Source organism: Mrakia frigida (assembly GCF_051309035.1).
Source record: "Mrakia frigida strain ATCC 22029 unplaced genomic scaffold BDY24scaffold_9, whole genome shotgun sequence".
NCBI lineage: Eukaryota > Fungi > Basidiomycota > Tremellomycetes > Cystofilobasidiales > Mrakiaceae > Mrakia > Mrakia frigida.
The window spans coordinates 428842-450840 of NW_027481272.1; the positions used below are offsets into that span (position 1 = coordinate 428842).

Genomic DNA, 21999 nt, shown 5'->3' on the forward strand with positions numbered 1-21999 from the left:
TCGAAACTCAAAAACATCGTCCCTAGCTTACACTTCTTAGTTAATCGTCCCATTTTGTTAGATGGGACTGAACTTCACGAAACGTCATTCACGAACTTGCATTGAACCCTTTCAAAGGAGGAAGAGAAAGAGAAGAGCGGGATAGTAGTTGGATAGGCTGAGGAGAGCCGGGGACGACCTTTCGCCCAGAAAACATCTTTGTGAACTCGCTGTTGACACCTTAACGTCCAGAGATCCTGTGATGAGCCCTGGAAGATTTTCTCGAGGTTTCCCGAGTCGCTGTTTCGTCGCGAAGGAGTGGTCCCGTCCTCCTCCCTCGCCTCGGTTTCGATTTCGCTCTCCTCCCTCTCACCACTTCCCTTCCCCCTTTCCCTTCCCCATACTCACTTCAAAATGTCTCGAAGACTCTATATTGGACGACTTGCTCCTGGTCAGTTCGCCCTTCTATATCTTCTCCCACTCTGTCGTCGCCTGGTAGGATGGAGAGACGAGGATCGGTCGAAGGAAAGGAAAGGGAAGGAAAGGAAGGAAAGACGTCCCGCTGACCATCCTCCTCTCTTTCTCTCTGTTTTCGTCTGTAGATGCTACCCGAAGGGACATCGAGACCTTCTTCGACAAGTACGGAACCATGACCGATGTCAGAATCATGAACGGTTTCGGATTCGTCGAGTTTGAGAACGTCAAGGTCAGTTCAAATGCTCCTTCTCCTTCCCTGCCTCACTGTTTCTCTCCTCTTCGTCTCCTTGAGGACTAGCATTTCCCCACTGGGAGCTCTCAGCTGGTCTCGGTCTAGGGGAGCATTACTTCAGGAGCTTGCGGAAAGCTGGATGGACACGGAGAGCTCGTTGGAGCTCGCCTTCGCTCACCCATCTCGTCTCTTTTCTCTCGACACCTCGCTGACCTCCTTTCTCCTTCTCCTCCCCTTTCTCTTTCTTAGGACGCTGAGGATGCCATCGCCGAGAAGAACGGGGAGCAGCTTCTGTAAGTCTATCAGCTCTCGTTCTCCTAGCTGTTCTCCTTGTTTTCTTCTCCCACGCTGACCTCACCCTTCCTTCCCTTCTTCCCTTCGCGTCCCTTTTCAGTGGAGAGAAGTACGCCCACGTCCCCTTCTTCTTGCTGAAGTCAATCAGCAGCTAATCAGTTACGCTTGCCTACTTTTCCGAACAGCCTCATCCTCGAGCCCGCTAAGGAGGCCCGACGACGAGACATGTACGACGGGTGAGCTCCTCCCCTCCTTCCTCTTCTTCCTCCTCCTTCGCCCCCTTTCCTACTCTTATCTCGAGCTGCAACTGACTTCCTCCCCTCCATTGCTTTCTTTCCTTCTTACAGACCTCCCCGAGGTGGCTTCGGCGACCGCGGAGGGTTCGACGACCGATTCCGAGGACCTCCTCCCTCTGCCTCTCGAGTTCCTCCTCGAGCCGGTCGAGGACGAGTTATCGTCAAGGGAATCAGCAGCGGAATGAGCTGGCAGGTACGGACCCATCTTCATCACCTTCATCGTCGTCTTTTGGGTCGCTGGGATCGGATCGAATCCGCTGGAGGAGGAGGAGGTATCGTTCGAGGAAGGGAAGGAGAAGGAACAGCGCCTCGATGGACCTGAACAAGCAGCTTGCCTCCTCGCTGGAGACCTAGGAGTTCGACTGGTCGTCGTTGGAGAACCCAGGTCGACGATCTAACGGTCGGGATTGGAGTGGATGGAACCTCTCGTCTCCTTGGTGAATCGTTCAGGATCAGGATTCGAAGTAGCAGCCTCAGCGGTCTCGACCTCCTCCCATCTCCTTCCCTCTAGTCGTCTCGGAAGGATCGGCGCACGTCGATCCCATCAGGTCCAACGTCTTCTCCACGACCTCCATCCATCTTGGTCCAGCTCCTCGTTCGCGGACGTCTGGCCGCTCAGGACGAGCTTCACTCTCGAGGACCTCCCGCCTTTCCTTCGGACCTGACGGTTTATCTTCCCTTCTCCCCACCACGGTCGCTTCTTCCACTTCTATAGGATCTCAAAGACTTCGGACGAGAGGGTGGACCCGTCTCCTTCGCCGACGTCGACCGAGACAACGAGGGACAAGGGTGAGTCGATCCTCCGTCCTTCTCTCCCTTCCTTTCGACGCGTTCCCTGACTCTTGCTTCTCTTGTTCCCTTCCCTAGAATCATCGAGTACCCTTCCCTCGCTGATGCCGAAGACGCCATCAAGAAGCTCGACGGACAGTCTGTTCGGTGAGCACCACCTTCTTTCTCGCATTCCGTTCGAAACTCGAACTCACTTTCCTTTTCGTCGCTCTCGATCTTTTCAGAGGATCCGTCGTCACCGTCGTTCTCGCTGTTCGTCCATCTCTTCTTTTGGCGGTGGCGTGGTCTCTTCTTGTGCTGACCTTCGTTCTCTTTCTTCCAATTCAGGCCGCTGAGGAGGGAGCCGCCGGAGGAGGAGACTACCGACGAGACGAGAGGTGAGCTGCGTTCCTCGCCTTTTTTTCCTCCTTCCTTTCTTGCCCTCTCCTTCCACTCGTAAGGACCATGCTGATTCTCTTTTCCTCAGGGACTACTCCTACGCCGCTAGGAGGGACGACGGACGAGGCTACGATCGAAGGGACGACCGACGAGACTACGACCGACGAGGAGACGACAGGCAAGTCCTCTCTTTCCTTCTTCGACGGGGAAAGAAGAGAACACCATGCTGACTATCTGCCGCAGGGATTACTACTCCTCATCCAGGAGGGACGATCGACGAGGAGACGACTACAGGAGGGACGAGAGGCGATACGACGACAGGTACGTTTTGCTCGTTTCCTTCCTTCCGAAGAAAGAGAGGAGAGTTTTAGGACACCATACTGACTCTCGATTCCGCCCTGTCAAGCGATTATTACTCTTCTTCTTCTTCCTCGTACTACAGGCGAGGCGACGACCGACGAGACGACCGAAGGGGAGATGATCGACGAGACGACAGGTTCGTTTCCCTCTCTCTCCCTCTCTCCCTCTCTCCCTCTTTCTCCTCCCTTCCTTCTCTCTCCTTCCCCTCTCCCTCTCTTCCCTCCTTTGGCTGACTGACCTTCGTTCCCTGCTGTTTTGCGTCTCGTGCTGCTCTTGCAGGGATCGATACGACGACCGACGAGGAGGAGCTCCCGACCGACGAGACGACCGAAGGCGAGAGCCCGAGCCCGCCGCCAGGAGGGAACGATCCCCTGCTCCCGTTGAGAGGAGGAGGTCGAGGTCCCCCGCTGTAGGTGGGGAGAAGCCTACTGGATGGGAGTAAAACGTGGGTGGTGGACTTTGCCGAGGGTGGATGGAGTCGGAGGTTTGGGTTGGACGGTTTGGAGACGACGCCGTTTCTCTTTTGCTTTCGTCTTCGTCTTTTCTCTTCCTCTTTCTCTTCTTTCATTTCGAGGATCCTATGTGAAGTTTCTTTTTGTGTACATAGCAGTCAGCCAGAACCCACGCCGTTGAGGTCTATTCTGTTTTGCGAGGCGAGACGGCTCCCGGACTTCGACGCGTCGACGACGAAAGGGGAGAGAGAAAGAGAGAGAGAGAGACAGTAATCGAATCGAAAGGAAACGTGGAAAAAGGAAAACTAGGTGTAATACAGAGTGCCTAAGTAGTGAGATTGCCAGTCAAAAAAAAAACTCGTCGAACGAGGCACGAAAACAACCGGAAACAAACGCGTCGTCTCCTCCCCACCTCACCTCACCCAAACCCCAACCCAACTCTCAAAAAAAACATCCACCCTATGAACCCTACGAGCTCTCCTCCTCCTCCACGACACTCCCATTCCCAACGCTCTCCTTCCTCCTCAACGACCCCCTCTCCGCGACCCTCCCTCCGCTCGCTCCTCCCGCTCCAGCGCCGAAACTCAATCGCCTTTCGACTTCCGGACTCGGTCCTCCTCCTGCTCCAGCGTGGAAGCTCCCAGGGTTTGGATCGACGTCCATCGAGCCTGCTCCGGTGAGCGAGGTTGAAGCGGGTCGGTTTGCGAGCGGGATTCGATTCGAGGTAGCTGGGGAGGTAGACGTTGTTGAGGTGGAAGTGGAGCCGGAAGGAGCAGGAGAGCGAGAGACTCTTGGACGGCTGAGGTTCGTTGAGGCTGAGGAGGAGGAGGAGGACGTTCGACGATGGAGGGGTTGGGTGAAGAGGTTGGAGGTGGACGAAGAGGAGGAGAAGGAAGGCACGGGCGAGTGAGGGGGTGGAGGGGCGATGAGGTCGGTGAGCGGGAGGGAGAGGGTCGTGCGGTGTTGAATTAATCTGTAAGAGAGGGTGGTGTTAGTTAGAGAACGGAGAGGGAAAAACGGAGAGACGTAGACGCACTCTTCTCGATAGACGTCGTTGAGTCTTGAAACATGGATGAACCCTCTTTCGGCGTCGGCCCTGAGATAAAGGTTAAGCAAAACAAAAAGCTCAAATCAGCTCTTCCCTCTCTCTCTCTCTCTCTCTCTATTCCCTCAACGAAAGCACGAGCAACGACGCGTGATAACTCACAACTTCCCCCTCAGACTCTCATTCTCCCTCTTCAACGCCTCGAGCACCTTCTCCTCCGTCGGCTGCATCGGATCCACTCCTCCTCCTCCTCCTCCTGCCAGGGAAAACGCTCCGAGGTTGGCGGCGGGAGGGAAGATGGAGGGCGAGAGGGGAGGGATGGTGGATTGGGATGGAGGTTGGGTTTGAGATTGAGGGGAGAGGGAAGCGATTTGGGCTTGGAGCGTTTGGAGTTGGCTGTAGAAGAGTCAAGAGGAGCGAGCGTCAAGAAGAAGGAGAACGAGAGAGAAAGACGGGCGAAAAGGGAGGAGGAAAAGGTGAGAAAGATGGAAACACTCACCGTTGCAACTTGTTCACGACAGCTTCGGATTCTCCTTCCATGGTGTTGTGAAGAGTCGTGTTCTCTGATCGGAGCTGGAGAGTTCGGAAATACGAAGCAAAAAAACGAAACGAAACGAGGAAAGGAAGCGTCAGTGGAACGTGCGAGAGCTCAATCCTCCTCGCTCTCCTTCAGCTCCCTCTCGTCCCCTTCCATCCCTTCGCCCAATCCCCGTCCAGCCGTGAAAGATCCCAGCTCGTAGAATGAGATCCCGAGAGAAGATCTTATCTTATCGCTGCGAGCTCCGACGTCCCGACGGTCGACTCTCCTCGCTCCACCTGCTCACCTCCCCCTTCCCTCCCTCTCCCGCCTCTCCCTTTCGGTCTAACTACCCCAAAACCGAATCAAACTCACCTCCTCCATCCTCCTCCCAAGAACATTAACCAATCTCTCCTCTTCAGCCTGTGCCATTAACCCAAACCCATCAGCTTCAAGCTCCCCCTCCCCTCCCTTGGTTGGACAAGAAAGCTCAACTAAACTGACCTCGTACTCATTAACCAACATCTCCCTCTCCCTAATCTCTTCCTTATCGAGTCTCAAAACAGAGTTGCTAGAGGAGCTCGTTCGACGGAAACGAGTCGGACCGCCGTCGTCTTGAGCGCCGACGACGTGCGTGGGCCGAGAGGAGGAGGAGGAGGTGGAGGAGGAGGAGAGCCGATGGAGGAGGGAAGGGTGAGAAGGAGTGGGCGGGTCCTGGGTAGAGAGAGAGGGAAGAGAGTTAGGGAGGGGTACAGATGAGAGAGAGGGAGGAGGAAGCGGGACTTGCGAGGGGATCCATCATTTTCGTGAGGCAGGGAGGGAGGGAGGAAGGGAGGATGGAAGAGGGAGGGAGAGATGTGGTGGTCAGGAGGTGTTAACGAGTTTCGTCCTTCTCCCTCCTTTTCTTGCTTTCCTTCTTTCTTGTCCTTTGTTCACTCTTGCTCGTTCTTTATAAAGAGCCTTATATAAGAAAGAACTGTCCTCGAGCTCGAATCTCTGTGCAAGGTTTCTTCTAGTCAGTCACCTTCTCGCTTCTCCGCTCTGCCGTCGCTCTCTTCCTTTCCCCTCTCCTAGTCTATCTATCTCACTTCTCTCTAAATCCGCACTGAAACAGGTCAAGTAAAGTATACATGATAAGTAAAATTAAAATCTAAAAGGGGTGGTTTTTAAGCTCGGGAACCAAAGGAAGCCAACGAAAAGGTAAACAAAAATAACGAGAAGAAAACGAAAACAAAAACAAACGACGCGTCGACTCAGAAATCCTGCTACTCCGAACTCCTCTTGGAAGCAGCCCTGATCCTCGCTCCGTACTTGAAGAAGACGAACGGGATGGGCATCATCTAAAAAGAAGAAGCAGAAGAAGGAGAGAGTCAGAGTCAGCTCTCCACAAAAGGAGGGAGAACGACCAAGAAAGAGGACGGGAACGACTCACGGCCAAAGAAATGAACGCTAGCAAGCAAGACGACCAACGGGGACCCATCCTGGAGTGGTACATTCGATCCACGAACATGGGGATGGCTCCTCCGCAGAGACGCTGTTAAAAAGTGGACGACAACGAAAGAAAACGACGAGTTAGTTCGGACGCTCGCTCGGGGGAAAGGAGAGAGAAAAGGGAGAGACGACGGAAACGCACAGAGATCAACGTCTTGGCCGCCATAGCTGAAGAAGCCCATTCGGGGAAGGCATCGACGATGTAGGAGTTGGCTCCGACGTAGACTCCGATCATGGAGAATCTGAGGCGAACGGAAGAAGGTGAGCACGAACGCGTCGTGGAAAGAGAGAGAGAGAGAGAGGGAAGAGAGGAAAGGTGAGACTCACCCGAAGATGGCACATCCGATAGCAGCTCCGATCCAGTGAACGTCTTCGTAGGTGCACCAGGCGAGGATGAAGAAACCGATCTGTTTTTTTTTTTGGAGAAAGAGAGGGGGAGGAGAGGGTCAGGACGGAGGGCGAGAGCGAGGAGGGAGGAACGAACGCGCAGGGAAAGCGAACGAGCAGAGAAGGGGAAAAAGGGAGAAATACTCACAGGCAAAGTGATAGAACCGACCATCATAGACGGGAGACGAGCTTCAGGAGGAGCGTTGGGCTTTCCAGCTGCGACGTACTCGTCGTCGACTCGGTCGAAGTACTGTGGAACGGAAAGGGAACAAAAGGACGCGTCAGTTCCTTAGAATCATTCGAGGTGAAGTAGGGAAGGAGCACTGACCTTGGACTGCCAAACAATAAGAGTAGCAAAGCATCCCAGCATCCCCAAGAGGACGGCGATGAAAGCGAGTCCGGTGGATCCTCTGGACCAGTGGTGCACCTCCTGGAACACTACGGGAATGGCGAAGAAGAGCAGGTACAGCAGGGCGTAGATGAGGGAGAGGTAGAGCTGCAAGGATCATCGAAGCAAGAGCGAGGAATCAGCATCACGTCGCGTCTCGAGAGAGAGAGAGAGAGAGCAAGGCCGCGGAAACTCACCGAGAAAAGGAAAATGATAGGCTCCGTGACCAACAGCTGAAGAGGTCGGATAAGACTCGTCTTCATGACTTCAGCGAAAGGTTTTCTGAACCTCTCCTGGGTGGTCATGAATCCTTCGTCTCCGGTTTCCTTTCGAAGGGCGATGGCGCGTCGTCGAAGGAGGACGACGGCGTAGGTTTCCGGGAGGAAGAGGTAAGGAGCGAGGGTGGCACTTCCTGCAAGACCGAGCAACAAATAGTAGTTGGCTCTCCAACCTTCAACGGTGAGGTATCCGGCGATGATGGGTCCGAGGCAGGGACCGACCTGGGGAGGAGAAGGAAAGAAAGGAGGATACGCGACGCGACGCGGTCAGTTTTCGTTGTTGTTTTCCGTCGCTTCTCGAAAGCGAACGAAGGATGAGGGGAAAAAGACTCACGAAGAGAGTACCGGAGAAGGCAGCCATAGGCCATCCACGTTCACGAGCTTCCCACATATCGGCGATGCAACCTCCAATGACCTGGGAGAGGAACGAGAGAAGAAGAAAGGTCAGCCCGCCGCGTCGGACGAGCTTGTAGAGGTTGGGAATATAGACGTACGGTCATGGGAGCAGAAGCAGCGAGACCTGCAATAGCACGTCCAACGACGAGGGTAGCAGCGTTCTGAGCGAAGGCGGAAGGGAAGGTGAAGACTGAGAGAGAGAAAAAGGGAACGGAGAAGTCAACATCGCGTCTCTTCTTGCTCTCCGCTCGAACACTAGACTGTCAAACTCACTGAAGTAGAGTCCCATGGAAACAACGATGATGGGACGTCTTCCAAAGATCTCAGACAGTGGGGAAAACCTAGAATGGACGAGAAGGAGTCGAAGGTCAGCAGCCGCAAAAAAAAGGAAAGGGTTTGGAAGATCGAACCCGAAACTCACAGCAGAGGACCGATACCAAAACCGAAGACGAAGACAGCGACGGTCAAGTGAATGACATCTATGGAGACGTTGAATTCGGCGGCGGACTTCTCCATGTCCATCTGGAGGGAAGGGAAGGAAGAACGAAAGGAGGGGGAGGAAAGTCAGTGAGCTCTCGCGTTCGGAAGGTACGAGAGTTTCTGATCTAAAATGAGGATGTTTTCGGTACTTACAACGACGAGAGAACTTCCCATGGCGACGACGAAACAGGTGTAGGAGACGATGACAGTTCGGAACCTGAAAAGAGGTGAAGAGGAAAGGTCAGAACGTCGAAACGAAGAAGCGAAACGAGGAAGGTCGCGCGTCTTCGACTCACCACTTGATTCCGAACCCCCAGTTCCTAGGATCGTCAGGATCGTTCTCCTTCCACGTTACGATCTTGACATCGAGAGCCTTCTCCCTTCTCGACTGAGAGAGGGTAAGTCCTTCGGGAGTGGGCTTCATCTTCTCTCCTACAACGGTTGGCGAAGGAGAAGCGTTCGCTGCCTCGTCCTCTCCCTCCTCCTCGTCAGGCGAGAGAAATCCAGCTTCCGTCTCGGCAATGTACTCGTCGGTTCGTTGAGGTCCTGAGGTCGTAGTAGCGGGGAAATTAAGAGCATCTAATCCTCGAAGGGGGTGGTGGATGTGGGAGGAAGCTCGACTCGAGACGAGGTGAAGATCAGGGACCGTCGTCGGAGGAGGGTTGGTGTGCTCGTGGGAGTGAGGCATGGTTTGAGAAGTGGTTGAGGCCAGAAGGGAGGAAGGTGGTGTTGGTAAGGGGGATGTAGTTGAGTGCAAACTAGCAAGGTCAGACAAAATTCAACCCCATCATAGATGACCGACCTCCATTTCGAGCGAGAAAGCGGCTGTCGACGAGTTGAGTTCTGAACAGACCGAGGGTCGCCTCGGAAGAACGCGGAAGTCTACTCATCCAATCGAAATGATGGCTCGGTGAAAGGTTTATCCTGCAGAAGTCTATATAATACGAGGATCAGCGATGAGTGAGAGTTTCCTCCCAGAAACGACCGTCGTGGTTTGAAGACGCGAGAGGGTGGGCTGAGAAACTGCTTGGGTCTTTCTCGATCGACCGAGACCGAAAAGGAACGCCACCAGACGTTGTTCTTTCCGAACCTCCCTTTCATCTTCTCTCTCCTCCCTCTCTCCTCTTCCCTTGTTCCTTCCTTCCTTTGTTCTCTCGCCACATGGAAACAATCCCTGGGTTTCGGACGAGACAGCTAACCGACTCACGGAAGTTTTCGCCTCTCTTTCTTCTCCCTTCAACACTACCGCAGATCTCTCGAGCTCAACTCTCTTCCTTCCCTCCCCTTCTTCGACGTCCGCGACACCGGCAATGGATCTCTGTGAGTCATTATTGACCTGAAGAACAATCCGACCTCCCTTTCTGCCTTTGACGTCCATGCTGACTGACTCTCTCTGCCCTCTTCCTCTCCCTGAAAAAAACTAGACTTCCTCCCTCAACCGAGTCGACCTGCTCCCTCTCCTCCCTCTCCCTCCACCCCCTTCCTTCAGCAGGATGAGAGCTCCTCCTCCATCCCCAATCGCTACAGTCTCGTTATCCCACCCCCTCGCAAGAGGCTCCTTCGTTGGATCAAACCTGTCGACCCAGCAGCTTCAGGACTCTGGACCGTTCCAGAGGAGGTCGGAGCGGAGGGCTGGAGCTCGTGCGAGCGGGAGGAATTCGAAGAGATAGATCTCGAAGAGAGGACGAAGACGTGGCAGATCAGAGCAGCTCAGTCTTCCTTCTTCGAGGACGATAATGACGATGAGGAGGAGGAGGAGGAAGCGGAGGGGGTCGAAGGAGGCGAGCCCGTGGAGGGAGACAACAACGAGGGAAGCTCGTCTTTGGACGACTTCCGACCGGAAAGTTTCCTCGATGACCTGCTTTCAACTCTCTTGAGCGAAACGGGCTTCTCGGCTATACCTCCTCCACCTCCCTCCCTCCTCGACGGCTTCAACTTCGTGGTTCCAACCTCGACCTCTCCTCCTCCTCCTCTTCCCTCGTCCCCTCCTCCTCATTCCCGCCACCCTTTCGCAACTTCCTCCCCACTCATCAAAACCCCCTCCAAAAAGCCAACTCCACTCAACTTCATAGATCCATCCTCCTTTCCTCTCCCACCGACCTCCCCACCTCCTCTCTCCTCGTCGTCCTCCTCGTCGCAATGGACTTCTCCCTCCTCCTCCTACGCCTCTCCTCGTACTCCATCAACTCCCTGGAGAGATCAATCGGACGACGAAACTCTCCGGACACCTCCATCTCCGTCGAGAGACCTCTTTGCCGAACGGGACTTTGACGAAGACGAACCAACGCGACTTCGCTCGAACGCGTCGACCTCCTCCAAACGCTCCTCGTCCTCATCCTTCCACCTCCCCTCGTTCGGGCTCCCAAACTCCCCACCACCACCACCACCACCACCGAATCGCCCATCTCTTCGTTCCAAACACATTTCCACGCCACCTCCCTCCTCAAAACCTCATCCCTTCGCCTCCCAATCTTCTCCCTCCTCGTCGTTCTCTTCCAATCGCGGTCCCTCTCTCAACAGACCCTCTTCCTCTCCCAACCCACCAACCGACTTCCTACCTTTCAGAGCCGCACCTTCCCCTCCTACCTCACCTACTCGAACTCCCTCGGTCAGGTCCAGCACCAGTTCCAAGTCGTCGTCGTCGAGCAGGAGCAGCACGAGTTCGAGGAGCAGTGGGAGGTCGTTGCCAAAGAGAGGGTCGCTGCCGGGGTTGTTTCTGGATCACGGGAGGGAAAATGTTGGGAGGGCTCTGTGAGGAGGTCGAGGAGGGTCGCTGATTCTGTTTTCGGTTCGTTTGTTTACCTTTTCGCTTTGTTTCGTTCTCGATTCTGCTTTCTTTACGTCTTTACGACATGTTCTCCTCTCTTGCTCTGCTCCCTTGCGTACTGCTCTCACTAATACATAATGTCTTGAACGATGTATCTGCGTCTCACCTCTGAAGAGAAGGAAGGAAGCGAAACCAATGCAACCGAGCGAGAAGGTGGTGAGGAGAGGGAGATCGAGAGAGGACGAGGGGAAAGGAAGATGCGAGTGAAGACGCAGAATCAAGAGCTCGTAGGGAGCAGATCATTGAATGGGACGAGATCCAGTAAGTTTTGCTCACTCAACGGGACGGAATCTAGGCTGAAGAGATCGAGGGAAACGGCGTCGACGCGTCTCATCCTCGTCGTCTGAGACTGTCCTTCCCTTTGCTTTCCTTACTTTCGCCCTGGCGAAAACGGTGTAGGGAAAGGGCCGTCTCTGTTGACATGGTTCTTGGATCGCTCGAAGTGAGACGTAAGGTGCATTTTTATCTTTTAAATCGCCCTTCATCGTGTGAGCTCGCTCACTTCCTTCCCTTCCTCCCAACGACGTCTCCCTCCCTCCCACCTTTCTCCATCATGACCACCTCAGCCAACCCCAGTGCCATCACCATCATCTCCCCTCCAACCCCTCCCTCGCATCGAAACAAAGACTCCCCCGGGTCCTCCTCTTCCTCCCCTTCGAGCTCAAAGGGCGCAAGCTTCCGGAAACATCCTCACTGCCCAATGTACGACATCGTTCAGTTCGCTTGCCAGCCTCACTTCAGGTACGATCCGAAGACTGGAGCACGTCTTCCTGGAGGAACTGTCACTTGCTATCCTGTTCCTAGGGTCTTTAGAAAGTGAGCTCGAAGACCCAGTCATCTCCTCCTTCCCTCGATTCCCTTCCTTCTCTCAAGCTTCCCAGCTGATCAAAATATTCCATCTCTTTCTCTTTACGCGGTCATTAGATGCCCTGGGATGCCAGCAGTAGACGTCTCGAAGGTGCTGATGAACAACGATGGAGTCTTTCCAACAGATCAGCCGTGAGTCCTCCCTTCTGCTCTCTTCCCTCCCTGCTTTCGCTCCTTCTCCCCCATCTCCCCCTCTTCGCTGACTCCCCGAACGTTTCATTCCTTCTCTCACGATGTAGACTTCCGAAAGGACAGCCCTGGGATACTGTCAAGCCGCTCAAAAGGGAACCCTTCCGACTCAACCATTGAGCTCGCCTCCTCCTTCCTCGACCTTCCCTCCCTCCCGTCCTCAGCGACCTCTCCTCCTCATGCCATTGACAAGAACGTCTCGTCAAGTCGCAAACTTCGAGATACCCAGCACATTCTTTGCTAGGACGGGAATTCCGTCGCTCTAGTCTCAGACCCTGGTCAGCTTCGCTCGAGGGTCGACGTCGAGATCCGAGACGACGAGGGTACGTCCATCGCTCCTCCTAGTCGTACAGCTCGCTTGCTTTCTTATCATCTACTTGAGCTGACGTCTCCTTTCTTCTGATGACTTTTCTGTAGCTCTTCAAACTTCGTCTTACTTTGAAACTCTCGTCGAGAAGGAACGTGGGAGGAAAGGACGATGGGAGCCGATCTCAGGATCAGCTTCCACCCAGGTCTTTCGCGGGCTTTGACTAGCTACATATTCGATGATTCAGCTTCAGAGCAGGCAGAATTCCAACCGGAAAGATTGAAAAAATTACCCTTGATTCTTCTGCAGGCAGAGAAGGAGTCGGAGTCGCGCGCCTGATTCTCCCACCTCGTTTCAGCTCGCCTGAACGAAGACGTCTTCCGATCGAGCAGATGAGAGGTGAGCAGAAGGACCAGTAGATTTGTAGGCCCGAAAGCGAGTAGATGTATTTTCAGCGCTGAAAATTCAGCCGTTCAAATAACATGAAAAGAAAAAAGAACGAGGTCATCGTCTCCCGTCCACCGCTGTCCCGAAGAAAGCTACGATGCAATGACTGCTTGTCTAGGCCGAGTGGAATGAAGCCAAAGTAATCTAAAGACAATGCACATGAGAGCGACGTAGGAGAGGACGTAGACGGAGCCGGAAAGATGGCAGGGCAGCGGCGTCGTGTATCGAGCTGGTTCGATGAGCGGGGATGGGGACGAGGAGAGAGAAAGGAATGAAGAGTCAGCGAAGGTTGATCTACCGATCTCCTGTGGACCAGGATCCTCAAAACGAGGGAAGGATCCACTTACAAGCTCGCAAGGCGTCGCAAAGAGGAGTCAGCTTGAGGTAGAAGAGAGTGTACTGAGCCGTCGCGTAGGAGTGAAGGATGTAGATGATCGAAGTGGTGAAGAGGTGGATCGAGTAGTGTTGGTTTCTGCGAGAGAGAAGCTTTGTCAGTAAGGAATCGAAAGGAGACCAGGAAATGGATTCGAAAAACGCAACGCTCAACTCACCGGGGTCGAAAAACGAGGAGAATCTCGAGGATCGAAGGCAAGACGAAGAGGTGGGCGGGAGAGCCTGTAAATTTGATTCCAGGAACAGATCAGTGCCAGTGCTTATCGATTGATTTTTGAACAGCGAGGAGGGAAGACTAACCAAATCCAGAAGCGACCGTCCAACGAATCGAGACGAACGCACACGCGACGCTCCAGCTCACAAGGAACGCCCACCCCACGACCTCAAAGAAGCATGGAGCGCCCTCTTCACTTCTGTTTACCAGATCCGCTCCAAACACAACCTTCTTCCTGTTCCCTACGAGAGCAGCGGCCTTCTCCTCGTCCGCCTTCTCGACGCGTCGTCCCTCCTCCTCGTCCTCCCCGTCCGAGAAGAGATCGAGGAGAAAGACCACGAAGCTCAACGTGGAGAGAGCGCCGATAGTGTAGGATCCAATGAGGAAGACAGGTCGAACGGAAGTGGTGTCGATCTTGAAGAGGAGATGAAGGACGAAGGCTGAGACGATAAAAAAGGACGCGCATCGCTCATGGTCAGTTCGTCGTTCTTTTCTCGTTCTTCCCTTCTTCAAAACTCTGCTTTAGAGTGCAGTAGAGATCCAAACCAACAGAAAACTCACCTACCCACCATCCAGACCCAACAGAACCGACCACCCCTTCCAACCAAACCAAGTCGTTCCTGGTTTCCCTCAGCTCTGCTCCCGTCCCTCCCACCTCTCCCTCCTCTTCCTCTCCCTCCTGTACAAACAACTCTTCGATCCTAACGACGAACAAGCTCACGATGGTGAAGGAAGCCATGATGAAGATCCTCGTTTGAAGCTCTTCTGCCGGAGAGGTCTCAAAGTGAGCTGGTCGAGAGAGATGGGTGAGGACGACCGACGAGACGAGTAGGAGGAGGTGGAGGGTGTTTCGGAGGTGGTAGAGGAGGGCGGGCATCTTGAGCGTCCGTAAGAGTGGGAGAGGGAAAAGGAGGAGGAGGGGGGAAGGAAGAAGATGGGGGTTGGGAGCAGAAGTCGAAAAGAGGCGACCAAAGCATTTGGCTTCCGATCCGAAACCGCCCTGACCCCTGAATCCGTTCCTCTCTCCGTTCCTTTCGGTAGAGTGGCGTGGTCGAGACGGAGAAAAATGCGATGGTACTAGAAGAGAAACAAAGAAAAGCAAATACTGGTGTACGACGGGAATCGGAAGCAAACAAAAGAAAACGGAAGAGGTGGGAGAGAAAGAGGTGGGGGAGAGAAGATTGTCCGGGCTCTACACTACCAGGGAAGGGAGATAGAGAGAGCGTTCGGCTCGTAAGCAAAGATATGTGAATGGGAGAAGGAAAGCTTGCTGGAGAGGGTGAGATGCTATGGAAAATAAAGAGGGAACAAAGAAGAGGGATGCGTTGGGGCGAAGGCGAGGCGAGGGAGAGAAAGCAAGGGAAACGAAAGCAAAACTACGAAACGAGAGAGAGGAGAGAGACTGGGCGTTTCTAGTGTACGAAGAGAGTCCAGGGCTAAGAGTATATGTCCATGGGAGAAAGGAAGAGAAGATGCGAGGGTAGTGCGATGAGACGCGACGGCGAGGGCGGGTCGAGAGGTGAAGACGAAGGAGATGCGAGATGGCTGTTTAGGAGACTGAAAGGACGGAAGTGAGGAAAGGAAAGAGGGAGCGAGTCAGCTTCTGGTGACTGCGAGAGATGATAAGAGACGAGACGGGAATGGAAAGCCAAACTCACGAGCGATTCTAGGCGAAGCTCGACAACGCCTCCTTGTCTAAGCTCTCAACAGCTCCTCCCTTCTTGAACACGAATCCCTTCAACGCCTCCAAGCCCTCTCCAGCGTAGCTGACCAAGGGACTGATCTCGACGTCCTCTCCGGTCTCGACGGTGGCTCCGACAGCCTCGATCCACCTCTTCTGCTGAGCCAACAGATCCCTCCTGCTCGTCTCCTGGTTGTCCGACGACGATCCCTTCCCGTTCTTGAGCGGCGAGAACTCCTCGACTCGCTCGACCTCGAGGACGGCGAGAGTCTCCGTGAAGGGGAAGACGTCGAAGACGAACATCTCGAGCTTCATCCCGTTCGGCGACGAGGGAGCAAGAGCGGCTCCGGTTTCGAGGTCGACGGTAGGGATCTTCTTCCTGGCGATGTGGAAGGCCATGAGAGGTTCGAAGGAGTCGATCTCGTTGAGGAAGGTGGTGGTGTAGAAGTGGTTGGCGATGTTGGCAGCTCGGAACGAGAGCTCTCCGTTGGCGTCCCTCTGCTCTGCTTTGGCCTTGGGAAGTTCCGTGTACTCGACGACTCCGAACGCTCCTCCTTTCCTAGCGACGACTCCGACGGATTCGGTAGGGACCGTCTTGGGAACGACCTTGGCTCCGCACTCAGCCTTCTGAGTGATGCAGTATCCGACGAAGGTGGGATCCGCGACTCGAACGAGACAGTTGTCGACTCCGTAAGCGTGGATGTACTCGATCTTTCGCTCAGCGATGATGCCGACGACGGTTCGGGAGTCGGTAGGGGAGAGAGGACGTCGAAGGGCTGAGTAGACTCCTCCGTTTCCGTCTGGAGCGAGGGCGATGGAGGACGTCGAGGAGAGGAGGATCTTTCCGGATTCCGAGAGGCAGGGGAGGACGCCTGATGAGGAAAGAGGGTGGAGAAGAGGTAGAAGAAAGGTAGACAAAGAAATTTGTCAGTTCAAGCTGCGAGATAGAGCTCGAAGGAAGAAAGTCGAGAGAAAGAGACCGAGGGCTGAAAGAAACGAGAGCTCACCTTGCTCGAAGAAGATCACGTCCTTCTCCTGAAGACCGAAGAAGTTCTTCTCCCTGAAGAAAGCTTCCGTCTCGACTCTCGTAGGTCCACTCGTCATGACGAACCACGTAATGGTCGCCTTCTTCCCTTTCTCTCCTCCAACCTCCTTCCTAGCGACCTCCTCCAACCTCCTGATTCTCTCCGCTTGGTACTGGAAGAGCGTCTTGCTGGAGGGCAGTCCGATGTCGAAGCATCCCTTGGGAGCTGAGGATCCGAGTCGAGTTCCTTGACCTCCAGCCATGAGAAGAACGGCGACCTGGGACTGAGCGATGGCTTCGAGACCTGTTGTACGCCACGAGGCGGTGAGGGAAGGGGAGGTGAGAACCGAAGCGGCGCACGACGCTGGGAGAGGTTCAATGTCGTCCGATTCGTCGACGTGAGGAGGAGGAGTGGGAGAGGGAGTGGTGAGGAGACCGTTGGACTCGTCGATGGTGGCTTTGACTGGGGAGGAGGAGGAGGAGTGGTTGTTGGTGGCAGGCGAGGAAGAGGAGGAGGTTCCTGTGATGGTACCGACGAGAGCTCCTACGCCATTGAGGAGCTTGGCTCCAAAGGATTCTGCGACCTCCTTGACCTGGACGACGACGCTCTCCTCCGTAGTAGTAGTAGGAGTTGATTTGGTTCCGAACTCTGAGAAGGACAAAGCGTTGACACCTCCTTCGAGCTCCCTCTCGCTCAAGCTCTCGCTCCTCTCCCTCCTCACTCTCTCGAGCGTCCCTGTCTCTACGAGAGTCGTCTTCTTGAGTCTAGGACTGTTCTTGGGAGTGATCCCTTGTTCGGATTCGATGGCCTTGACGTAGATCCTGTTGACCCTCTCGACGTCGAGATCTGCGAGTTGCTGGAGGAGGGACGCTTGGTCGGAAGGAGGGAGGGAGGAGTAGAACGAGAGGAGGTGTCCTTGGTTGGCGGCCTCGTATCGAGCTTTGAGAGCCTCGTAGGAAGGAGAGGAGGACATGGTGGGTGAAAGGGAGGTGGTGACGATGGTGGTTGGGAGGGAGAAGGGGTGAAAAGAGAGAGAAAGAGAGGCTGCCGAGGGAAGGTGAAAGGGGGTCGTCCGTTCGATGTGATGAGGCGAGGGAAGGGAGGCTTGAGAGCGGTGGAACGGCTGCTCTTTTGTAGAGAAAAGTCGACGGAAGGCGTTCGGAAGGGGGATGTATGCGTCTCTTTTGAGAAGATTGAGCTTGTTCTGGTTGAAGGAGAAGGAGAAGGAGACGTCGGTACCCTGCTTTCTTTTCTCGAAGTTCGAGCTCAGATTCGATGACGATCATTCGTGTCTCTTTCGCGATGGTTTCCCTCCAAACCGCCACTTCCTTGTATAGCAGGAAGGACTGAAGATACACAGAGCGACCACCGTCTATAGATTTCCTCGAGATGCTCCTTCGAACAGCTCTCCTCTCCTCCCCTTTCATCGCTCTCCTCCTCGCTCGACTCTGGCGATCTCCCCTTCAGCCCTCCTTCCCTCCTCACCCTTCAGCAGCCTTCGATGGAATCTATACTCGAGTCCTCTCCCCTCACGGATCTCTCGTCCTTATTATCTGTCACGTTCGAGGAGCGAGCGTTCGTCCGTCCATGGTCCACGTTTCCTGGAACCCGTTCCCTCCTCCCTCCTCCTCCTCCTCCTCCTCCTCCTCCTCTTCTCCTCAACGCTGGGACGTCGACCTCTTCCCTCCTCCCCTCGAAACAATCCTCCAACCTCTCTCCCTCGACTCCCAACAAGGTTTCACTCTCACAGCTCCAGGAGTAGGATCTCTCGTTTCGGAACCATCCAAGGACGGAGGAACCACGACTCACTCGCTCGAGTTCGAGCTCAACTCAAAGAGGAAGAAGCTCGTTCTTACCACTTCGAATCGAGTTCCGTGGACGGAAGGAGTACCCAACGGAGGGCCTGAAGGGTGGATAGCGCACCTGAAGGGTCTTCTACCTCTTCACTGGCTCGTACAGAGCTCAGGGAGCGAAGCGAAGTGGCGGGTCGTCAACGCGTCGTTGGATGACGATGAGAAGGAGTCTGAGGGACAGGATCGAGAGGGAAGGGTTCGTTCTGGGTTCGAGGGAAAAGGAATTGCTCATATAGAGAAGAACTGGTGAGTCAACTTGCTCTTGCTTCGCCTTCAGCCGTTCGGAACGTTTCTCGACACGGCGCTCCTCCGTTTGGTCTGACCCACGTCTCTTTTCCCTCTTTGCTCACCTTCGCAGGGGAACGACCTTCCCTCCCTCATGGATCTGGCTTCAAGCTCTCTCACCCGTCTCATCCTCATTCTCACCCTCACCTCTTCCGTCCTCCGCCTTCTCCTTCGCTCTCGCAGGAGGACTCCTCCCACCTCCCCTCCCCTCCCTCCCTTTCCTCACCCTCCCCATGGAAGCCTACCTCTTCGGTCTCCGCATTCCATCTCTCAACATCGCATGGGACTTCCGACCTCCTTTCACTCTCCGCTTTCTCGGTTGGAGTCCTTGGTTGAAGGTTGAGAGGTTTGCGAGTGAAGGGAGGGTGAGGATCGAAGCGGTCGAAGGATGGGGACGAAGGAAGGTTTTGGTTGAGAGTCAGGCTGATCCTGTGAGTGGACGGTCTCTCAGTTTTATTTAGAACATCAGGGTATCGTTGGGGCTCTCTCCGATTATCCCTTCACTCGTCTCTCACTCGATTTCTCGAACTGACTCCCTCGCCCAACGCGTTCGCCCTCCCTCTCCCTCAGCCGACCTTCATCCCCCTCTCCTGCCCTCTTTCCACCGGTCACTCTCTCACCTCCGAACGCTTCGCACTCGAATCCTTCTCTTCTCTCACTCGGATCCAAGCTTTCACGCGTCGTTGGCCCGTGGTGGGAGAGTGGGAGCAGGTTTGGATGGGAGAGACGGATCGAGGAGGCTTGGAATTTGGTGGGAGTTGGGGAGAGGATTTAGTTTGAACGAGTCTAGAGGAGAATGCGGCAGTTGCTTTGTAGAGTTGGGTATAGGGTATCTAGTTCCGAGACTCACGAGCGGCCAGCTGAGCCTAAGTCTCGTCGGATCTGAAGACGCGGACGGGAAGAGCGAGGGTTTGAGAGAGTCGCTTGAGGTCCTATAAAACAGATCTTCTATACGACCCCTTCAGCTTTCAAAAAGTCTACCACTGTGAAGCTGAGGAAAAGGACCCGTTTAGAGGGAAATTTCTTCGAATCGATCTGAAGTGTGGACCGTTTCTCTTGGCCCCCTTCTTCTGCAAGACAGCCCGTTTTCATTGTTCTTTTCATTGAATCTTCCGGAAGAAACACATCCGACGAAGGGGACGGCTGGGGAAGTGAATCAATCAGGGCAAATCGGGTCGGATGCGCTGCGACTTGGGATCGGATCATCGAGACCTGAGGCCTTCTTGGTCTTTCAGCCCCCCTCCCTCTTCCCCTACACCCTATCCTACCCACCCTCCTTTCCCACTTCTTCTACTTCCAATTCCTCTTCCATCTCTACGATCGAACGTTCAGCATGTCTGCTCTCCTCCCTTACCTTCGAAACGCCCTTCACGTCCTCCTCCTCCTCCTCTCCGTCGCCCTCACGCATCTGGCCAGGCCTGCTCACTTCGAGACTTCCCCAGCGGAAGAGCTTCAAACGAGGATTTTCATCATGGCTTCCCTCACCGTGGTGAGCTTGTTCGTCGTTAGAATCGAGGGGCTGTTTGTTAGGGAGGAGTGTGTCGGAGAAGAGGGAAAGGCGGGTAGAGAGAAGGTCAGGAACGACTTGGTCTGGTTGGAGGGCTTGGTCGGACTGGCTGGGTCTAGTTGGTGGACATGTAAATATCTACTCCCTTTAGTTCTCATACTAGCTCCAAGAACATCAGAAAGCTGACCGAACCCGACGCGTTGTTTTCTTTCACGTTCAGCGTTCGCTTTCCGTCTCTTCTTCAAGTTCAACTCCATTCCTCTCCCACCCGTCTTTCAAGCTGGATCCTCCCTCCTGGCTGTCCTCTCCACCCTCAGCTTTACAGCCTTTTTCTGTACCCTCTTCTCGAACGACGAAGATCACGGCGACAAACGACGCGTCGAGGGGACCTTCGACGAGGAGAAGTCTACTGCCCTCGCGGGAGAGAAGGGCGAGGCCGCTTTGGGTGGCGAGACAGAAGGGCCTACTTTCAACGAGACTACTTCACTCCTTGAGGCTACAGGATGGGCCTTCCTCGTAGGCTGGAGCGTCGCATGTGCGTTCGTCTCAATTCGTTGGACGCTCGAACTTGGTTTGGGTGAGCTCTTTCGTTGCTACTTCGTCTTCTCGCATCAGCGATCACTCGTAATGACCCAAGCTTTTTTTAACCTTCCAGGTTCACCAGCTCATCTCTTCATCCTCCCAGCGATGCTCGAGCTTCTGCTCGTCTTTCGTTCAAGGTGAGTTCGACGTCGCGTCCTTTTGACTTTCCTTCTTCTTCCCCTCCATTTCTCCCCAACCCCTCCAAAGTGCTGACGAATTTCCCCTTCTATCAGAACCAAACACCAACCTCTCCACCTCTTCACCACCTCCGCCATCTACATCCTCCACTCCTACGCGACCGCTCAATTCACGATGTTCTACTTCAAACTCGACGTCTTCTGTCAGGCATTGAGGATCGGTGAGTGCTCTCCCTTCTCTCCCCTATCTCCCCAGTACCAAGCCTTCCCTCCTTCGCCTCCCCGTCACCACTCTGCTGACTCTCAACGCGTTCTCCCTCTCCCTCCCCTCGACGACCACTCGCAGCCGGCTACCCAACTCCTCTCCCTTGCGATCTTTCTCGATCCGTCTACGTTCTTTCGTACATCGCTCTCGGTTGCTTGATCCTTCGACTTATGTGGCTTCATTCTCATCGACCTACTAGTCAGGGAGGGCTCGCGTTGTAGAGGTAGTGGCGAAGAGGGTGCGAGGGGAGACGCGTCGAGGGAGCCGTTCGTTGTTGTCGTTTCTTGCTCGTTCATTTCGCTTCGTTCTTTCGTTCTTTTCTCTCTCACATTTTGGGCACTTCCGCGATTTATGTCATCTCTTCATTGATTCTGAAAACTCCCCGCGGCTGTGAACGCACGGAGAACGGCAAGGAAGAAAAGCTGAACACGAGTCGTTTCGCTGAGATGGCCGACGCGTCTCTTTTCTCCCTCCTCTTCTCCCCTCTTGCTTCCCTTTCTCCTCGCTCAGCACTTGGGCATTGATTACGTCCAAGTTTCGTCGCGGTTCTCTCTATCGATCCCACTTTCCACGTCTGCAACTTTGAGAAAGCAACGACGACAACGTCGACGCGTCTCCTCTCCTCCCTCTCTCCACTTCCCTCCCTCTCCCCTCCTCTACTTCCCTCTCCTTTCCTCTCCCGTCTTCCCCTCTCCTCTCGAGTTCTTCAAAATCAGAGCTATCATTCATTTCCCTCTCGCCCACCCATCCACCCTTCAACCCTCTTTCCTTCCACCCACCCTGCCCTCCTCCCTTTCTTCTTCAATCCAAACCCAAAGCAACAGTACGAGACGATCAAGACGAGGGGAACCAGGCTATAAAGTAAAAGAAAGAAAGGTGCGTGAACGCAATTTTAAGAAAGACGAGAGACGAGAAGGAGAGGAGAAAAAACCTTAAGAGAGAAACGGAAAGAGAAAGGGGCAAGCGAGAAAGGCAAAGAGGACACGAGTGAAAGGTAGAGAGGTAAGGTAGCCCAGGGTAAGAAAAGGAAACGGAGAGAAGAGAGAGAGAGAGACGAGAAAGCTATGCAAAAAAAGAGAACGAGAACGGGCAGACGTGAAGCGTAGAGAAGGAGAAACGAGAAGGGAGAGCATGAGAGGGTATGGTATGTGATATGTATGGAAGGGAAGAGTGTGGGAAGG

The 21999-nt window shown here is 54.3% G+C and overlaps 9 protein-coding genes across 9 annotated transcripts; 4 read left to right on the forward strand and 5 right to left on the reverse strand.

Moving 5' to 3' along the window:
- The first annotated feature begins 280 nt into the window (after positions 1 to 280).
- BDY24DRAFT_383668 (RNA-binding protein) lies at positions 281 to 3409 on the forward strand. Its single transcript, XM_076639704.1, has 14 exons — positions 281 to 430; positions 582 to 685; positions 938 to 981; positions 1083 to 1091; positions 1168 to 1218; positions 1330 to 1471; positions 1994 to 2067; positions 2146 to 2214; positions 2292 to 2319; positions 2395 to 2444; positions 2534 to 2623; positions 2689 to 2766; positions 2852 to 2941; positions 3085 to 3409. The coding sequence occupies exons 1-14, from the start codon at positions 394 to 396 to the stop codon at positions 3245 to 3247; spliced, it is 1029 nt and encodes a 342-aa protein (XP_076498254.1). The 5' UTR covers positions 281 to 393; the 3' UTR covers positions 3248 to 3409.
- BDY24DRAFT_383674 (uncharacterized protein) lies at positions 3394 to 4620 on the reverse strand. The gene is made up of 3 exons (XM_076639705.1): positions 4465 to 4620; positions 4294 to 4353; positions 3394 to 4230 (listed from the first exon to the last, which is right to left on the reverse strand). The coding sequence occupies exons 1-3, from the start codon at positions 4530 to 4532 to the stop codon at positions 3726 to 3728; spliced, it is 633 nt and encodes a 210-aa protein (XP_076498255.1). The 5' UTR covers positions 4533 to 4620; the 3' UTR covers positions 3394 to 3725.
- On the reverse strand, positions 4473 to 5631 carry RTS3 (Rts3p). Its single transcript, XM_076639706.1, has 4 exons — positions 5607 to 5631; positions 5324 to 5533; positions 5195 to 5242; positions 4473 to 4875 (listed from the first exon to the last, which is right to left on the reverse strand). The coding sequence occupies exons 1-4, from the start codon at positions 5619 to 5621 to the stop codon at positions 4798 to 4800; spliced, it is 351 nt and encodes a 116-aa protein (XP_076498256.1). The 5' UTR covers positions 5622 to 5631; the 3' UTR covers positions 4473 to 4797.
- Positions 5632 to 6084: 453 nt separating this feature from the next.
- On the reverse strand, positions 6085 to 8663 carry BDY24DRAFT_338691 (MFS transporter; the record flags this gene model as incomplete). The annotated part of the gene is made up of 13 exons (XM_076637343.1): positions 6085 to 6159; positions 6252 to 6353; positions 6453 to 6552; positions 6638 to 6717; positions 6846 to 6923; positions 7026 to 7193; positions 7283 to 7585; positions 7698 to 7778; positions 7858 to 7949; positions 8033 to 8100; positions 8181 to 8281; positions 8393 to 8456; positions 8536 to 8663. The coding sequence occupies 13 exons, from the start codon at positions 8661 to 8663 to the stop codon at positions 6085 to 6087; spliced, it is 1440 nt and encodes a 479-aa protein (XP_076498257.1).
- Positions 8664 to 9143: 480 nt separating this feature from the next.
- Positions 9144 to 11377, forward strand: BDY24DRAFT_440048 (uncharacterized protein). Its single transcript, XM_076644489.1, has 2 exons — positions 9144 to 9559; positions 9664 to 11377. The coding sequence occupies exons 1-2, from the start codon at positions 9550 to 9552 to the stop codon at positions 10992 to 10994; spliced, it is 1341 nt and encodes a 446-aa protein (XP_076498258.1). The 5' UTR covers positions 9144 to 9549; the 3' UTR covers positions 10995 to 11377.
- Positions 11378 to 11551: 174 nt separating this feature from the next.
- Positions 11552 to 12694, forward strand: BDY24DRAFT_383694 (uncharacterized protein). Its single transcript, XM_076639707.1, has 4 exons — positions 11552 to 11882; positions 11991 to 12065; positions 12173 to 12445; positions 12540 to 12694. Exons 1-3 carry the CDS (start codon positions 11620 to 11622, stop codon positions 12240 to 12242), a joined length of 408 nt encoding a protein of 135 aa, XP_076498259.1. The 5' UTR covers positions 11552 to 11619; the 3' UTR covers positions 12243 to 12445; positions 12540 to 12694.
- Positions 12695 to 12700: 6 nt separating this feature from the next.
- Positions 12701 to 14566, reverse strand: BDY24DRAFT_283119 (uncharacterized protein). Its single transcript, XM_076636982.1, has 5 exons — positions 14045 to 14566; positions 13570 to 13923; positions 13428 to 13491; positions 13224 to 13348; positions 12701 to 13105 (listed from the first exon to the last, which is right to left on the reverse strand). Exons 1-5 carry the CDS (start codon positions 14358 to 14360, stop codon positions 12969 to 12971), a joined length of 996 nt encoding a protein of 331 aa, XP_076498260.1. The 5' UTR covers positions 14361 to 14566; the 3' UTR covers positions 12701 to 12968.
- A 583-nt stretch (positions 14567 to 15149) lies between these two features.
- QRI1 (UDP-N-acetylglucosamine diphosphorylase) lies at positions 15150 to 17162 on the reverse strand (the record flags this gene model as incomplete). The annotated part of the gene is made up of 2 exons (XM_076643222.1): positions 15150 to 16036; positions 16172 to 17162. 2 exons carry the CDS (start codon positions 17160 to 17162, stop codon positions 15150 to 15152), a joined length of 1878 nt encoding a protein of 625 aa, XP_076498261.1.
- Positions 17163 to 17578: 416 nt separating this feature from the next.
- On the forward strand, positions 17579 to 19107 carry BDY24DRAFT_369394 (uncharacterized protein; the record flags this gene model as incomplete). The annotated part of the gene is made up of 3 exons (XM_076638059.1): positions 17579 to 18288; positions 18401 to 18758; positions 18898 to 19107. The coding sequence occupies 3 exons, from the start codon at positions 17579 to 17581 to the stop codon at positions 19105 to 19107; spliced, it is 1278 nt and encodes a 425-aa protein (XP_076498262.1).
- Between the last annotated feature and the right edge of the window lie 2892 nt (positions 19108 to 21999).

What these genes read in the sequence shown, in the direction of transcription:
- BDY24DRAFT_383674 (XM_076639705.1), bottom strand. Translation starts at nt 4,532, where the DNA reads ATGCAGCCGACGGAGGAGAAGGTGCTCGAGGCGTTGAAGAGGGAGAAT. An exon ending in GAGAGTCTGAGGGGGAAGTT is followed by an intron (nt 4,354 to 4,464) that starts GTGAGTTATCAC and finishes CCTTTATCTCAG; the next exon opens with GGCCGACGCCGAAAGAGGGT. An exon ending in AACGACGTCTATCGAGAAGA is followed by an intron (nt 4,231 to 4,293) that starts GTGCGTCTACGT and finishes CCTCTCTTACAG; the next exon opens with ATTAATTCAACACCGCACGA.
- BDY24DRAFT_283119 (XM_076636982.1), bottom strand. Translation starts at nt 14,360, where the DNA reads ATGCCCGCCCTCCTCTACCACCTCCGAAACACCCTCCACCTCCTCCTA. An exon ending in TGGGTCTGGATGGTGGGTAG is followed by an intron (nt 13,924 to 14,044) that starts GTGAGTTTTCTG and finishes TTATCGTCTCAG; the next exon opens with CCTTCGTCCTTCATCTCCTC. An exon ending in GACGGTCGCTTCTGGATTTG is followed by an intron (nt 13,492 to 13,569) that starts GTTAGTCTTCCC and finishes TCAAATTTACAG; the next exon opens with GCTCTCCCGCCCACCTCTTC.
- BDY24DRAFT_383668 (XM_076639704.1), top strand. Translation starts at nt 394, where the DNA reads ATGTCTCGAAGACTCTATATTGGACGACTTGCTCCTG. An exon ending in CTCGACGGACAGTCTGTTCG is followed by an intron (nt 2,215 to 2,291) that starts GTGAGCACCACC and finishes CGATCTTTTCAG; the next exon opens with AGGATCCGTCGTCACCGTCG. An exon ending in GAGAGGCGATACGACGACAG is followed by an intron (nt 2,767 to 2,851) that starts GTACGTTTTGCT and finishes CGCCCTGTCAAG; the next exon opens with CGATTATTACTCTTCTTCTT.
- RTS3 (XM_076639706.1), bottom strand. An exon ending in TGTTGGTTAATGAGTACGAG is followed by an intron (nt 5,243 to 5,323) that starts GTCAGTTTAGTT and finishes TTAATGGCACAG; the next exon opens with GCTGAAGAGGAGAGATTGGT. An exon ending in TTGGGAGGAGGATGGAGGAG is followed by an intron (nt 4,876 to 5,194) that starts GTGAGTTTGATT and finishes CGAACTCTCCAG; the next exon opens with CTCCGATCAGAGAACACGAC.
- BDY24DRAFT_383694 (XM_076639707.1), top strand. Translation starts at nt 11,620, where the DNA reads ATGACCACCTCAGCCAACCCCAGTGCCATCACCATCATCTCCCCTCCA. An exon ending in GTTCCTAGGGTCTTTAGAAA is followed by an intron (nt 11,883 to 11,990) that starts GTGAGCTCGAAG and finishes CGCGGTCATTAG; the next exon opens with ATGCCCTGGGATGCCAGCAG. An exon ending in GTCTTTCCAACAGATCAGCC is followed by an intron (nt 12,066 to 12,172) that starts GTGAGTCCTCCC and finishes CTCACGATGTAG; the next exon opens with ACTTCCGAAAGGACAGCCCT.